At 40.8% G+C, this 17,637-nt stretch overlaps 1 protein-coding gene across 1 annotated transcript in view; it reads right to left on the bottom strand.

Annotated features, from left to right (window-relative positions):
* Positions 1–2,300: 2,300 nt before the first annotated feature.
* Positions 2,301–17,637, bottom strand: part of LOC311078174 (uncharacterized protein) — a 41,096-nt gene continuing 25,759 nt past the window's right edge. The window contains exons 2-5 of the mRNA XM_084106888.1: positions 7,769–8,086; positions 7,318–7,671; positions 6,925–7,011; positions 2,301–2,540 (exon numbers count right to left, since the gene is read on the bottom strand). Coding sequence (XP_083963014.1) covers positions 2,431–2,540; positions 6,925–7,011; positions 7,318–7,671; positions 7,769–8,086 — 869 coding nt within the window. The 3' untranslated portion in view covers positions 2,301–2,430. The remainder of the gene's footprint in view (positions 2,541–6,924; positions 7,012–7,317; positions 7,672–7,768; positions 8,087–17,637) is intronic.

Below are 17,637 nucleotides of genomic sequence, written 5' to 3'. Positions count from 1 at the left end.
CAGAACTCTCTCTTTACTGACTTTAATTAACACTGAAATATTTGAATCAATTAAAGACAATCCAAGCCGGCAGAAAATAAAAATGAACAATATTAATAAGCTGTTGATAAAATGTGTAATGAGATCAAAATCATGTCCTGTGAGATGTGAGAGTCTTTCAATGTCTACCTGTGGTTGTACAGTGAAACTGAAGTGCAAATGTAGCCCTCAGTGTTTATCAGTGATGCGCGGGTCAATGTATAAACAACCCGCACCCGACCGACGTTTTCAACTAACCCGCCCACAACTCGGACCGCAAAAAAAGAGAAGAAAATATTGTACCCGACTCACGTCCTGACCCGCATTTTTTAAAAGTAGTAAATGCTCATCGTAGCGTCATTGGGCCTTAGACGCAGGAACTAGGGGTGCGGGGGGGGGGGGGGGGGGGGGGGGGGTGTGGCCCCCCTCCCCCATACACCCCCCATCAGCCTCCGTGGCCTATAATATCCATTAATCCAGCCTGTGGAGGAGAGAAATGTTTCACGCAAGAGGTGCGGCGACAGTTCTTGAGGCGCCCATCATTTTCAATTTCAGCTGTCTGGATGCATATTATTGATGAATGCAATGTTTATGTTTCGACCCTGCTTGAAGAATTCATCAGCAGGTCAACTGAGAGAAGGCCCACTTTTGGAAAAGTGTGAAAGCCCTTAGGAGCGCAAACTGTTCTTTTTCTGAATGCTGTATGATATAGCCTAGTGTTATGTAATAAAGGCTTGATTTACTCATTTATTTCGTTTCATTTTCTTAACAATTAAGATGCTGCATGACGTGTTTATCCAGTCTAATCGAAGTGTGCGTCTCTCCCCCGACTTTCCCAACAAAAATCCCGCACCCTCTCAGAAAATACATAAAACTGACATTACTGAGCTATATGCGTTTAAAAGTAGCCTATTAAAATGGTACAGTGGCATTGCTCAGTTCAACATGTTGGGAAATCAGGCATTTTGTCCCGCGTCAGCATTTATTCAAAAGTTAATAACGCTCAACATTCAAAAGGTAAATAAGGATTTCCCACTTGTATTAGTAGGCTTAGGCTATTTCGCCACGTGGATGCCCAATTGAAGCTCTCACAAGCACATAATGCAGGCATAGAATACGTTAATAAAGTCTTTATTAACACATTTAGGACAAACAAAAATAGGTAGGCTAGTATTATATAAATTACAAAGGTTTAATTGGCATCTTTATTTCAAACGACCAGACCGACCGCGAGCCGAATATCATTAAAAATATTTTTGGATGACTCGTAACCGCGGGTAACCGCTCATTTTGGATCAACCCGCGCATCACTGGTATTTATCAACAGTTTAAAATATACAGATAAATATTGTATTTTTTAAATATTCACAATAAATCTCATTCATATTCACAGGACATTCAACAAAAATCTGCTCGTTCACACACAAATATATAATTCCTCCAAACCCCAGAGAGATGAAATCTTCCCGTCTGCTCCTGATATGATGAGCTCATGATCTGTATCATTAATGTTTATTTGTGAAGGTCTTGTTCTTGTTCACAGAGGCGTAAAGTTCATCCTGCGGTTGATCTTCTCTTCCTCTGATGGCAGCATAAGTCACTGTATCATCATGATCCTGAAAGAACAGCACAGATTCTGTCCATCAATGTTTGAACCCCAGCGATTATTATTATTATTATTAGAGCATGAGCTTCATTTATCTGAGAGTCAAACTCATGTGCTGGTATCTACTCACATTGAGTGATTTTACTGGCTTTGTATTGGAAGAAGTGACCTCAGAATAAGTCACATCATCTGTCTGCTCCTAAACATCAATGCAAACGTGCAGAGAGTCAAGTTTAACACACAGAACAGACATATCTCTCACTATAATATGTAGAATAGCACAAAAGCCTTTAATAAGTCACATTATTGAACAGACAGTGAACGTAATGTTTGATGATTTAGCGGACTCACATTGGCTCTTGCAGCGGGAGGAATGGACATGTTGATCGTCTCATTCGTCCCTTTATGATCATTCTCATCTTTGACCTTCAGAACAAACAGTTAAACTGCATGAATGACACTTTATTGAGCTTTAAAGACAGTCATCAAATCTAAATCACTGCATTACTGAACTCACCGCAGAGTCGCCAGTCCCTCTTTTATTATCTGAAAACAAGTGCCTCATGAAATATGAGTATTTATGATCAAACACAATGTTAAGCATTAAGCTTTTTCAACAATCAGATTTTGTTGAAGCATTAAAATGAAAAATAAAAATGACCACTGACTTGATAACTTGTTGATATTGACATTACAGGATTTCTCAGCAGGAATAAACTTCTGTTTGAGAATTTCATATAATCCACATGTTTCTATGATACTTACAGTCTGAACATGATGTGTTTGTTTGCTCATCTGAACTGTTTTTAATTGTTGTAAAGGAGTAAATCTGAAAACTCACCAGCTCTTTTTCTGCAGATCAGCCAGAGAAGAGCAAGAAGGAGAACAGCGACTGCAGCGACAGAAATCACTATGACTGAAGAAGAGATCGAGCACAGAGTCAGAGACGGACAGGGCAGATTGGGGACAATTATAGACAAAGACAAAACACTGTGATTATGTACGTAGTGTGTTTGTAGTTGAATGACCCTGAGAGTCTGTGACTGGTGTTGTTGAAAAGGATCAATGGGGACAATTATATACAAAGACAAAAGCCATCGACAATGGTGACATGCTTCATGCTGCAATGCACCCATAGTATAAAACTCATGTCTCCCAGCATGCATTGCGGCATGAAGCGTGTCACACCACACAACTCTATATAGTATGATATTAGACTTTTATTTAGATTTTTTTCAAATATATTTTCTCCAACAGCCCAAGCACACATACAGGCCTATATAATGGTGTGTAAAACAAATGTATAATTTATAATCAGCTCCATATTGGATTCCAAGTGATCAAGGGCTTAGAGCATTTCATTCAAACTCATTTCAAGAGTTCACCAGTAGAGGACACTCGTGCAACATTAGCGAGGGATGAGCATAAAAAGTGGACGTAAACACAGCCTAACCCTGTGTCTCAATGTCCATACTATCCTGATAGTGATAGTTTGTCCCAAAGCTTGTCTTCTCTTCTGCTACACACTCAAAAGTATGTGTCTTTTCTTCCTAAAAAGAGTACATACTTTTAGGGCGTAGTCTAAGTAGGCGAATTGAGCATTAGAGTAAAAAAATAAATAAGTGAAGTCGGCCATTTTCTCTTCAGTTTCATCTGAGCTGTTGAGGTGAATGGCAGGACAAACTTTCTCCGGTCAGACAGAAACAAAATGTTGGCAGAGATAACTATTTTTCTTTAAGGTCAAATATATATATATATATATTTTAAAAAGATAGTTAAATAGTAATCAGTTTATTTCATATTGGGGTCTATAGACACCCAGACTTGATGCATAACTGAAGTTTTATATGTTAAACTTGTTGCTGAGCATTACGAGTGTACGGCTTATTTTGTGTTTCTCTCTTATTTTGTATATTTGTTTTGTTCACTTTTACATTTTTTTTTTTGATAATTTTGTGAGTGGATGAGCAGTATTTTATGTCTGTTTGGTGTTTTTCATGGATCTACAGTGAATGCGCTGCATGGATGAGCTCAACATATCGTCTTGGTGTTCCCTGGGTGTCCACTAGAGGTCTCTTCCCCATACCGTCACCACCACATCATGAACTGCATTTCCCATAATCCTTTGTCTGAACTCATCACTGATCATTGCACACAGCTGTTCCCACTCACATCTGTCTATTTATACCCTGTCTGTTTCAGTTATTGTCATGAAGTCCTTGTGTGATGTCAGATTGCACTTCTGAGTTCAATTCTTGTTTTGTTTCTTGTTTTTGGACTGTCTTTGTATGGATTTTGACCCTTTGCCTGGCTGGTTTATGATTACGGATTACCCCATTAAACTGCACATGGATCTTATCCTTTTTGTGTGCATCCCGTGACATTCTGGGAGAATCGAGTGAAAGAACCGGAGTGTTATATGAACACACTACTCTCACTGTTTATACTAAACATGTCCTAGAATATGCATAAGTACGCTAATCGGGACACACCATAAAAGTCCATGAAATGAAACTAAAACAACAACTCAGTGTGACAATTATGTTGTAGAATATGACATGATGGGTCTTGTTGATTTTTTAAAGACCACGTGACCAGCCAAATGTACTGTGGTTCACTGAAAATCACGTCAATCAATCAGACATACACGTGCATTTATTTTGGATTTTCTTTGAAGACGTGAGCGAGAAAATGGCAACGACAGAGGATATTTTGACAGCGAGGGCAGTGACATTGAGTTGGAAGATAGTGAGGACTTTGAGAGGAAGGAGGTGGTAGAGGATGATTATGATGAAAACATGCCAGATGAACCTTTGGATAGAGCACAGGAGTGAGATTTGTGGGACACAGAAGCAGAGGAGGAGGATGGCTTTTACGGATTCCTGGGAGACTGGATAACCGAGGGTTACCAGCCGTGCAAGGCGAAGCAGTTCACCCGCAAACCGGGGATGAAACAGCCAGTCCCCGAGGATGCTAGCCCCCTGGATGTCTTTTCATGTATTTTTACCGATGAGCTTTGGAACATGTTGGTGACGGAAACTAATCGGTACGCCGAACAGACGCGCGGTCTGACCCCCACCAACTCGAAGTGGAACCCTGTCTCCAAAACGGAGATGAAGACATTTGTCGGGCTGTGTCTCGCCTTCGGTATTTTGAAGCAGGGATTTCTGGAGGCAGACAAAATGGTTGTACCAGACCAACGTCCCCAAGGCCATGGCAAGGGACCGCTTCGACATGATCTGGAGGTAATGATTTGTGTTTTGTTTTGTTTTTATAATGAATAACTAACATAATAACTAGTAATACAATAATGGCATAATGAATAAATAGCATAATAAATTATATAATTATGGTCATGATGGTTGATAATGATAATAATAAATACAATAATGTTAATATACAAGTAAAATATTGGCATAATGAATAGCATAATAAATATTAATACAAATATGGCATAATGAATAAATAACAATAAATATAAATACTACAAATATACACAAATAACACAATACATATAAATAAATAAATACAATGATGGCAATAAATATTATGTTATAAATTAATCTTATCATATGCATTTTCAGATATCTCCATCTCCAAGATAACATGGACCCTGCCGTGGACAAAACGGACAAGCTCTGGAAGATCCGGCAGTGGATGGACCTCCTCCTGGTTAGGCGCTCTATGAGGTCAATGGCTTCGTGACTGTGGATGAGTCCATGGTGAAGTACAAGGGACGCCTGGGATTCTGGCAGTACCTCCCCATGAAGCCGGTGAAGTGGGGAATAAAGGTGTGGGTCATGGCGGAGAGCAAAACAGGCTACGTCACCCATTTTCAGGTGTACACGGGTGCCATTCAGGGTAAGACGGAGAAAGACCTGGCTCACCGGATAGTGTCAGTCCTGGTGATCCCTTATTATGGGTCCGACCTGTCCGTATACATGGACAACTTTTACACCAGTGTGAAGTTGATGGAGGACCTCAAGGTCAGGGGGGTGCAAGCTTGTGGAACGGTGCGTGCCAACAGGAAGGACCTCCCCAAGAATAAGCAGCTCACAAAGAAGGCTGAGTTGAACAAGCATGAGTTCAATGTGATAAATACTCACAGTCGACTCACCCATATTCCTCGACAGTTCCTCCACCACCCCATCTCCTCACACTTGCCTGGTTATCTTCCTGTGAACTCGTGAAAAGAAAGGAGTCGATCTTCTGGACCAGATGGTGGGCTACTACCAGATCCATCATCGGTCTACGAAGTGGTGGAGGAGGCTGTTCTTTTACTTTGTTACGGTGGCGTGCTGCAAGGCCTTTGTGGCTGCCAAGACTGCGGGAGGAGCGGAGTGGAAGTGCAGGAGGGGCGGCTACAAGGACTGGCTGGAGGATCTGACCCAGGAGCTGATCGTCCCCGTCACTGCGAGAAGTGCTCCTAAACCAGCCCAACTGGAGCTTCTGCTGAGCATGACCTGGTCCAGATCAACAACAAGAGGAAGACCTGCAGGGAGTGTTCTCTGAAGCACTGCGGCGCTGACGTGTGTCCTGGGTCAACTCTGATGGGGTGCAGGCAGTGTAACCTTCCTCTGCACTGCGAGTGCTTCATGTACCACGTCGTTCGCCACAAATGATTTGATCTGACTCTGTCTGTCTCTGTGTGTGTGTGTGTGTGTGTGTGTGTGTGTGTGTGTGTGTCAGTCAGTCAGTGTGTCTGTCTGTCTGTGTGAGGATAATGCTGTTCAAAAGCCAAAGAGGAGAGATGTGAGCCATGGATCTCAGAGACTGAGACTGTTCCCAGCTCCACCTCAGGACTTTCCCCACCTCTCTCTCATAACAAGATGCCTTGTTCAGTGTGTTGGCATGTTTAAAATGTTATTTGTTATATTTTATATAATAGATTTATATATTTTTTTCTTCCCCATATGATTTTGACAATTATTAGAAAAATGTGTTATGTTAGTGCTAAGGGAGCATGTTTTAATAAAAATTCAATTCAAAGAACTTTATATATCCGTTAGGAACTTCATTCGTGCTCCCGTGATTCGTTCTAGGAAAACCTGTGATTCTTACCTTTAAAATGTATTTTATTTCATGTTTCTAAGTGCTACAGAGGCTTAGATATTAAGGTTTTGGTAGACGTTGACAATTCTTAGTATTTTTCCAGAAAACCCTCAGGAGATAAGGGGATTTATCCTAGAATAACAGGTTTTTATAGGCGTTTTAGGAGTAAATGGGTTAGTTAACACTGAAGATAACTCTGGCATTATGTTCTGGAAAGCACTGATGTGAGAAAGACAGTGATGATGTACCTTTAGAAACGTGTGTGTGTATAGTTGAGGGATCCTGAGAGTGTGTGATGTGGACTGGATTCACTGCTGTCGTTGAGTCAGCTTGAGCTGTGAAGATGAATGTTAGTTCAGATCATTAATACTGTACAATATGACCATCATATTTTAACTTTGATCATCACATTACATAAAAAGTTAATATTTTTGCTGTCAAGTTTCAATTCCTTTATTATTTCCAGCATCACGTTTTGGACTGTTACTTCACTGCAGTTCATTAGTTTGAAGCAATGCTTTGAGTTACTCTTCTGTGAGAGTCAAAGAAGCTTTTGTTCCCTCAGTTTGTTCTGGTTCAGTGATACTGATAGACCTTAGTGTTACTGACATTATGAGGCTCTTCTAACACTGTTTTCTCACCTGAATACTTGACAGTGTATCTGACTGAGGTCTCGAGTTGATTTCTGCGAGTAAACTGACATCTCCACTCTCTGTTGTTATCTTCATTCAGGAGTGTTGTTGTAGTCAGAGTGATGATGAAACAGCGATCTTGATCTGATGATGATGATGATAATATCTGATATCTGGAGTCTGTCTTCAGATCAACACCAGCCTGATTCACCCACAACAGCTCAAATCCCTCAGAACGAACCCAATCATCACAGGAGAATCCAGTATATAAATACAACTGACAGGAGAGAGTCACAGAGCGGCCTGGACTGATCTCAGTCTGTGAGGATGATGATGATGATGATGATGATGGAGACACTGAAACTGAACACAAGACACAAATCACAGACTCTTCAATCATCATCTGAGTTTACAGGGAGAATCTGCCCTTTTTAAATTTACCACATAATCATAAACTTACCATGAAGAACATGCAGATAAACAGATGAATCAGTTCCTTGTTGTTTGTCATTCACATCTTGTCTGCAGATGTATAATCCATAATCTTCTTTTGTGACATTCTTGATGTTCAGAGAGCAGTCAGACTCCAGACTCAGTCTCTCATGTCTCTCTGTGTCTTTCTTCTTTATCCCTTTAGTAATCAGTTCAACTACTGCTGCTGAATGACTGTTATAGTTCCATGTAGTTTTAGATTTGCAGTCAGAAAGAGCATTATTACAGGACAGACGCACATTTTCACCAGAACTGATGAACACATGATCATCCACTCCACTGATACCTGAAACACAGTATATCTCAGTGATCATTATGATATATATTAATAAATTAAACATAAAACATACCAGCATAAAAAGCAGAAGTTTTAAAATCATAGTATTTTCCTCACTTAAAGCAAACGATAAAAAAGATCATTCTTCATCATCAGATGTTTGAGTGACACTATGTCCAGTATCAGGAATAATACAGTATGATCTGTGTGTATCAATACACAACTCTGAGATCACAACGTGAATGTGTGCAAGAATAAACTGAGCATGTTCAAATGAACTCTTTCCAGACTAATTCCACTAAATGTCTTTAGAGAAAATACAGATTTCTTTACCTGTGAGAAGTGAAGAGAGAATGATCAGTCCCAGCAGACACAGATCACACTTATCAGACATTTTGTGTTTCTGTCAGTCTTTCTCTTCATTATATATAGTTACAGCTCTTCCTTTAAACATCATCAGCTCCTCCTCTGCTTGTGTTACTTCCTCTGATCTGATCAAATGAGTGTTGAAATCCTCCTAGAGTTGCTATAGTGACACTAAAGTGTTGCTTTAAGTGTGTGTCTGTTTTGTGTGCTGTGACACAGACGAGCTGTTTAAAGCGATTCAGAGATGCTTTAAAGGCTATTTTGAATTTAATTTGCTGTAAAATGCGATGTAACCCTGGCTCATGTGAATAACATTCCTGTGACAACATTTTTGCAAGACGTAAAATACAATTCAATTCAAAGTGAAATGTTGGTAACTTCCTCTGATCTGACAGACTGAGTGATTAAATCCTGCTAGAGTTGCTGTTTAGTGACACGATGCCACAGTGAAGTGTTGCTTTAAGTATGTGTGAAATGTGTGAGAAGTGCATATACTGTCAATATAGAGCCGCTCTGATGGGGATAATTCTCGGTCAGCTGGTTTTGACACACAGACACAGACGGAGATGTTTAAAGCAGGGGATAATTTTGACGTATTTTGCGTTTTGCAACGTATTTCCAATGAGCCAGTGTTGGCTATATTTTATGAATACATTGGTGTGTCATTATGAGAGTCAGTATGTGTCATCGGCACCATGCTCTGAAGATACTCAAGATATTTCTTCCTTGTAAAAATATAATGGGAAAAATATATATATAATATATATCTTTTATTTTTTCCTTTTGTAATGAAACGGGTCTTGACAGATTTCTTGAGTCACACCGAGAACAATGACACCAATCATACCGTAGTCGGACCGAACTTGCTGTCCACAATAATGGTTGTCTTTTGTGTCGGTCACAGTCAGGTTTGTTTGGACTCGTTGTGTTTCATCATCGTCTGCCTTAATCACTCTTTTGTTGTCATGGACACTAATGATTTTCAGCTTTACACTCATCAATCACCATCATCATCATCACCTGTATTTGTGTTCAGTTCTGGTTCAGTCAGTGTCCGGTGTCGTGTTTAGTGGGTGTGTTGCATGTTACTCTGTTCCTGTTTGAATAACCTGTTGGTTTAATTAAATATTCATCTTCATCTTCCTCTTCATCTTCATCTTCGTGTGTGTTTCTACACCTGCGTGACAGTCTCTTTGTGTTGTGGCTTTGAGCTCTAGTGTTTTCAGAAGCATGTCATCGCTGGCTGTGAGAACTCAGTTAGTTTGACCGCACTGGTTTAACCCACACACAACTGTGATCATCTCTGAACCCAGTTTAGGCGGATGGGTGTGAATTCACACATTCAGAAAACTGTTCCTCTTCTTTCTTGAGAGTTTCTTGGGAGCAAGAAACCTCTATATGATATAGCTGACTACGCCACCCTGTTAATATAAATATGAATGAATTTAACCCCCTACAAAGGACACACAGGAACGTGGTTATCGAAAGGAGGGCCTGAGACGTGGATACCAAAAGATACAAAAGTTTTATTTCAATCATGTAGCAGTAATCTTAAAACATTAAAAGACTGAAGGAGCAGGTTACACATACAGACATTAAAGAAACCACACATGAAGAGGAGGCCGAGGCTTACCAATGGCAGGGAAACTAGTTTAATGAGCACAAGACTCCTATATCACCCTGTGCACAGGTCTCACCACAACACACACACACACACACACACACACACCAATAAGGTCAAGCATGAACACACAGCACTCCGTGACAGAATCCCACCAGCACACACGAGGGCCTATGAGCCGGAAGCGTCCCTAAATTAAAACAGAGCGGCCGGCCCTGAAGCCTCTTAAATAAAAGTTACAAAATAAAAACATTTACTTAGACGCACAGGCGGTGACCGCACACACACAAACGGTACATTCCAATCCCTTTTTATACGCTCCCTCATGGAATATAATTGGACACTACATTACATTAATTAAATTAAAAGATTAAATTAAAAGATTAAATTAAAACATTAATTAATTAAAAACGAAACTCTGTACGTCCCACCACATGAAGAAAAGAGAAACACAAGAACTGCAACTGACTTCCAGCCTTAGATGAAATCAACTGAAGATAAAAGAAGACATTAAATCTCTGAAGGTCTTGTCAGATGGGGATCATGTAAAGTGGGTTGAGGGATAGTATGGCTCCTTTGTAATTTGTGTGTGTTTGATTTTGATTGCAGTGAGATCCTGCGTGCAGTGTCTGTGTGTAAAGATAATGAGCATGTGTGATGTGTGTTTATAATGAGCACGTGTGTTTGTTGACATTGTCTTGTCGGAAGCCTACTGTGAGTGTGTGTATTGACTGAATAGCTGCCACACCTCCTGATCATCATAATCATGAACTCACAGCTCTATAAAAGGTGACTGAAACTTACCATGGGTGCGCTGTCCGGACGCTGATCTCTCTTCCCTACGCGCGTGCTCCTCGGCTGGTGAACGGCACGATCGATCGAAGAACATTGGGTCTAGCCAGGTGAAAATGTCTTGTTGAATCTTGTTGATATAACAGTAAAATACTTAATGTTAAGGTCTGAATGGAACCCATTACGGCTACCCATGAGCATTAATACATAGTGGCAGGAAGAAGTACTTTAGAAACCAGCCTTTATTAATTATTATGGCAGAGATGGGGTTTGGGGCTGGGTCCGTGGGACTGTTTCTGGGGATTCACTTTTTATTTTGCCTACCTTTTGTCTTCTGAATTCTCCTTACCATTGTCTCCTGTTCTTTCCTCAGACTCATCCCCCAGAAACAGTCCCACAGACCCAGCCCCAAACCCAATCTCTTAAAAATGAATAAAGGCTGGTCTTCCCTACGCGGGCGCTCCTCGGCGGGTGACCGGCACGATCGATCGAAGACACGAGTATACAACGCGCGCAAGTATCCCCAGAAAGGGACGTTCCTTTCTTCCTCTCGTAATCCATTGCTTTACGCTGATGGTCTAGCGCTCGCTGTAGCCGCTTTTGCTGAGGACTTTTTGCTGATTCCTTCTAGGGCGTAAAGCCGCCAAGCCTGCCAGACAACTCGAGAGAGTGGGAGAGAAAGGCGTCATCCCCATCCTGGACAGGAAAGTAGTTTTTATGCACTGGTCCACGAAGGAGAGTTTAAGCTCTGCTGCTGTTTTGTCTTGCATTGATTTCCGCAATCTTTCTTGTTTGGGTCGAAGGAGTTACGCTGCCGGTGGCGAAGACGTTACTTCCGGGATCCCCCGCTCTGACACGTCTGCACTCGGCCACGCCTCCAGGGAACCCCTGTGCCTCGCGATCGCCTCGGCCTGGTTTGACTTAAACGACCAGCTTAAAGAGCAATTTGGACAGCTGTTTTGTTGTTTGGGAACAGATTTTATTTTGTTGTAAAAATCGTGTATTTATTCATTGTGGGAAGATCTGCCCTAGTTTTTACTGAGTGAATTATAAATAAATAAATAAATAAATTGGTTTTAAGGTTTCTAAAATATCTGTCTGGCTCTAGTTCCTGGGCTTCTGTTAGTGTGTAGAGGGGTACCTCTGACAATCTCAGCAGAGGAGGATTAATCAACTCCACAAACAGCATTATTCAGCTTCACTTATTACTAACCAGACTGACTTTATTTCTACCAGAAAGACTCAGGAGGCAAGCTAACGTATGAATGAGATTTATTTAACAGTTATATGCAAAATGCAATGTTAAAATTCTTTGGGTAGGCTCCGTCCGTAATCCAGATCCGTAAAGACACTCTCAGTCCCCGCCTGAAGATGAAGGCAGGATCGGAGCCGAACCCCAAAATAACTGAGAAAGGAAATCGATACCCACCAGTTGGAGGATTCCCTGGATGAAGAACCCAAGATATTTAGGCAAAGAAAATATATATTATTGAAAAATACAGACACTGACATAGATGTAATAATCTTTAAACACAGATAACCGTTAGGCCGTTGCCTAAAGTGTTGTGAGTAATGCCAAGTAAGAGGAGAAGACAGCATGAGTTAGTGAGTTATTAGTGAGTTAGCCTCGATAGGGCGGATGGAAAAAGCTGGGTTGGCTAGGAAATAAATAAGTAAGGGAAACTGCCACCACAACCAGAAGTTTGTAAAGATAGTATGCTTACCTCAGGATATTTAATATGCAAGGTTTATGATATACTGTAGCTTTCCTGACGCTTGTTAGTAACAAAGTTATCTTTAGTGCAAAAGAGGATGTTAGTAATGTGTAATGTGGTTAAGTTTTGGAGAGAGTCACGTAAGTCTGATGTGCATTAATACTGTACGTGATGACCCTTAACTCATGGAGTTAGAAGAGTTGCTTAGGTACAGAATGGGGTAGAACTGGGAATTACAGTGATTGATTTTTACAAGCGTAAACACTTTCATGTCGTAAAACACCACCAGTAGTTTGAATTAAGAACGTACTTTTGAAGTTACTTGATGAAAGCTTGCTGAGCATTCCTGACGGTTTGCTGGATGGGAATGGAGAAATATGAAATGTCAAACTAAACTGAAAGGGATAGTTCACCCAAAAATGAACATTAGCCCATGATTTACTCACCCTGAAGCCATCCTAGGTGTATATGACATTCTTCTTTCAGACGAATACAATCAGAGTTATATAAAAAAATGTCCTGGCTCTTCCAAGCTTCATAATGGCAGTGAATGGCCGTTTGTTTTTGGAAGTCCATCAAAGTGCATCCATCCATCATTAAAGTGCTCCACGCGTCTCCGGGGGTTAATAAAGGCCTTCTGAAGTGCAGCGATGCGTCCGTGTAAGAAAAATATCAATATTTAAAACTTGATTGACTAAAATAACTAGCTTCCAGCGGACGGTCGTACGCATCGATTTACGCCAAAAGAGTAACACTTGAACTTTACGTACAACGTAATGACGGCAATTGACGCCTCTCGCGGTTCAAATAAACAGGGCTGGGCAACCGCGTTCATCATTACGTTGTGTGTGAATAGTCCCAGAACATCGAGGGCCTGGTTACCGGGCCCATACAGGGCTTTGCAGGGTGGCTGGAGTTTGTCATGAACGGCTGCTGAAAAGCTTTCTGGGATTGCAGGAACTGCTGCGCCAGTGTCCAGCTTGAACTCAGTATTTTGACCATTCAATCTGACTAGTTCAATCCACTCACTTGTCTCTATTGAACTCATCTCTCCCAGGAAAGCAAAGTCTTTCATGCTCTGCTCTTCTCAATCCTGAGTGATGCCATGAACCGTTCCAGCTGACCAACACTGCTTTGCAAAATGTCCCTTTTTGTGGCATTTACCATTTACGGCATTCCCCTTCACATGCAGGACACTCTCTCCAATTGTGTCTCTTTATATTTCTGCATTTTCCACACCCAGTTTGGTTTTGAACTTAAAGCATGAACGTCCCCTGCTATTTGCACCTCACGTGAACTTCCACCCAGGATAGGCTGCTGTCTCTTCACGGCCTCACTTTGCCTCACTTTAATCACGTCTTTTTCCAGTCTGAGCTCAGGATCAAGTTGCAAACTTTCAGACAGTCTTGCATGTTGTATACCAACGACAATTCTGTCCGTCATCAGTTCGTCTCTTAAAGCTCCAGACTCACAATGTTCTGCCAGAGCATGTACAGCAGTGATGAAAGCTTATATACGCTCTCCTGCCTCTTGATTATGTCTGTTAAAACGTTCAAAAATCACATTACGTTTGCTTACACAATGCTGGATCTCACAACTGGATAAAATTTTCATAAATCTTTAAATAAACCACAGATTTGAGCTTTAAACAACTACATTCTCGCCTAAAAAACTATTAAAACTACATTTCATGATACAGAAACAGTAGTATTATATTTCAACTGTGTTAAAAAATGGCGCTTCTTATGTTGTCATTCTCCTTGGCGCAGCCTAAGCTGTCAATCAACCTGTCAGTCAAAGTTAACCACGCCCTTATTTGTCATACATTTTATATCTAAATACGATCTAAACTAACGAGTTAGAAAAAAATTCACAGCCCTCATGGTTGTCAGGCACTCGGAACCTATCGAAAAATACAATAAAAGTCCATGGGACCAACCTGTAAAAGCATGAATTTATGCTGTGAAAACGGACATTTTAACATGGGGGCTATGGACATTTGCTCCCTTTTGGGACCTCGCCCTAGCGGATTTTCGATGTATTGCAGTTTTTCGCACTTCCGGGTAGGCTTCATTTTTCAGATTAGAATGTTGCCGCTTGATCACAACACACTGGGCCAGCTAACCAATCTGAGCCCATTGCGTATTTTTGAGGGCGGGGCTTCATAGAACCCGGAATCATCAGAGCGTTTTTACAAGGAGGGACAGAGCAGTGTAGAATAATGGTTAAATATGTGAAAAATAATGCAAATTTTTAAAAACGAAGCATTAACACATGTTACAGTGAACCCCACAAACACAATCAAGCCTTCGAAAAAAGGTGTTTTACCACCCCTTTAAGCATTAGACGATCTGCAAATCCGGCGTCGAACTGGGCCTTGTTTATAAAACAATCATCGTCGAAATGCAGGGAACAGGGAACTCCGTTGATGCTCTGGAAAAACAAACTCCATCCTGTGCTAAAGCCGAGCACAGCGTTTTGATGGGCGTACTGCTTTCGCTCTCTCGCTCTGGTCTACGGGTGCCCTTCCGGGAGAAGTGCCCTTAGGACCCATATAAGGGTCTTATTAATTCTTATTCCAGTCTTATTAATTCCCGTGTAACAAACTTTGCGCGCCCTTCCGGGAGAAGTGCCAGAAATAAGGAAATTCCGCTCCATCTGACGCTCCATCTGACGTCACACAGACCCATACTCGAAAAAAACTTTCCGAAACTTGTGACAAACCGCAAGGAGTATTTTTGGCACAGAAATACTCCTTCAAACGTACAACTTAATTTTTGAAACTTTGTCCATGTTTAGCATGGGAATCCAACTCTTTAACAGTGTAAAAAACTCAGAACTTCAGAATTGTACTGAAAACTGATAGTCTCCCTTATAAAGCCTGCATGTCTTTGCCACCTGCATTTCCTTAAAAACATTATTGTTAGCACAGAACAGCCCAGATGTGCGGCACCTACTGATGTTGTTGCCAGTGTCAACCTAACAAAAGGTACATAATTAAAGCATAGTGTGTTGTAATTGCCTGGATAGATTATACTTTTAATTAGTTTAGATGTAATTTTTTGACAGTTTTGGTCTAGGTAGAAATGTATGAGCTGTTGTCAATTTGAAACAATAGAGTTGGTTTATTGGTGAAGTTTATTTATTTCACAATAACACAATACACAATGCCTGTGAACTCCGTTTCCACTGTCTCATATGACTTGTTCTCCTTCTCAGACAGGGGAAGAACATTCAGGACATCTTCAGCTTCGTCACCGATGGTACACATAAACGTATTAACCTGATATTCTTGTGACTGCTTGTCTAGGCCTGACGCAATTCTATAACGCTCAAAGCGTCGCATCCATTTGGGCCATTCACTAATATGGCTGAAATCAAACTTGCCTGGGGGCATCAGTGACGGCATCAGATGCCGCATACTTGCTGCTTCATCATCCATTGTCTCCTCCTTTTATTTTTCCTGCTGTATCTCACCAGCTCATCTGTCCTCTTTTCTCCATCTCGCTCACTCGCGGCTTCTCCGATCTCCGCTTTAATCTTCGCCTCTGTCCGCGCACACACTCTCTCCTGAGTATTTATTGTGGCATCGCAACTGACAGTTAACTAGTTTTTCCTAAACTTGTGGCACCATGTTATGTTAGCGGAAAGCATGATAAAACGAAAACGATCGTGACCATCAGCTGGCGCCAGGAAACACACGGGTGGAACGACATCTTGAAAAAGACGCAGTGTCACACGTGTATAACGCTCTTTCAGGGGAACTGTTTCTCTCTTTATAGTGCTGAAGCGCACAGGGGGAATGGCAGCAGCACTCACTCTTTCAAGCTGAATAAACAGCAGAATCTCTCAGGCCAGATCACAATTCATCTGTGCTTCTGATGTGACGTCGAACTTTATAGTCTGAAAGCTTCAGCCTGATGTGTGTGAAAGTGGTTGATTTCTCGAGGCTTTGAATGCACACAGCGACACCTGCTGGTCAATGCTAATATTGTGCAGAACAAAAATCCTCCAGAGTCTTGACAGCACCAAGATGTGTTACATGGTTCATGATATATTAACATATACAAGCATAAACACATGTATAAATAAATAAACAAATTAGTTCTTTGAAGTTTTGTTGTTTCATAATTTTGTAACTGGGCAGTGCTTTTGTTGAACAGAGGGGAATGATGGAGTCATTTAGACTGGATAAAAGAGGGTGAAAGTGTCTAATATGGACTGGACAGAGAGAAGTGGAAGTCAATATTTCTTCCAGTTTCTTCAGGCCGAGTCCAAACCCTTCTCGAGGCACTGCAATCAAACAAGGCTTTGAATGTCCCTTCACTAAAACAACACAAGCCTGGATACGGAGATCCGACTGGAAGAACCTGACGTTCTCGACACAAGCTTCAAAGCCTCAGTATCAGGCGCAAACGCACTGAGGAACATACACAATAAATCAACATAATCCATGCGTGAGCCCTTTAATTGTGACACACTGAGCATATTTTAGAAATCATTTGCTATAGTTAGTTTGCTATATTTTCCTGACTTAAAGAATCACAAGGTAAAATGAAGCAACATAGCACAACAACAACTTAAACGTTCCTTCAATGTCTGGCAAATTAATTAAACATTAATTACTGTGTTTATGTGATGTTGGTAATCATTTTGTCCTTTTCTTCTTTTTCACTCTCCATGAAGAACAAAATCGTCTGCAAAGGACATAATTCTTTTCCAAAATGAATAATAGGGGGCGTTATAATAGTGTTTTTTTTTTTTTTACCCTCTTTTATTTTAGTATTTAAATGTATTGTGTTGTCTATGAATGTGATCCACCAATGTAGCCGAAACTAATTTAAATTTAAATAAATAAAACTTTAAACTTGAAGTGAATGGAGAGTCAGATGCAGAAACTCACAGAAGGGACTATGAGCAGAAATGGACAGAGATCACCACACCTGATCTTGAGTGATGAAACATCCTCATATACCCATACGCTCATGTAATATATAATGGCACACATCCTTTGCACTATGTACCTTTGTGCCTGAAGCTATTTGTTTATGTAATAAATATGAGTG

This window comes from Abramis brama, assembly GCF_963993115.1.
Source record: "Abramis brama genome assembly, chromosome: 1".
Taxonomy (NCBI): domain Eukaryota; kingdom Metazoa; phylum Chordata; class Actinopteri; order Cypriniformes; family Leuciscidae; genus Abramis; species Abramis brama.
The sequence above is the reverse complement of the archived record's forward strand: the minus strand, read 5'-3'. Positions and strand labels throughout refer to the sequence as shown.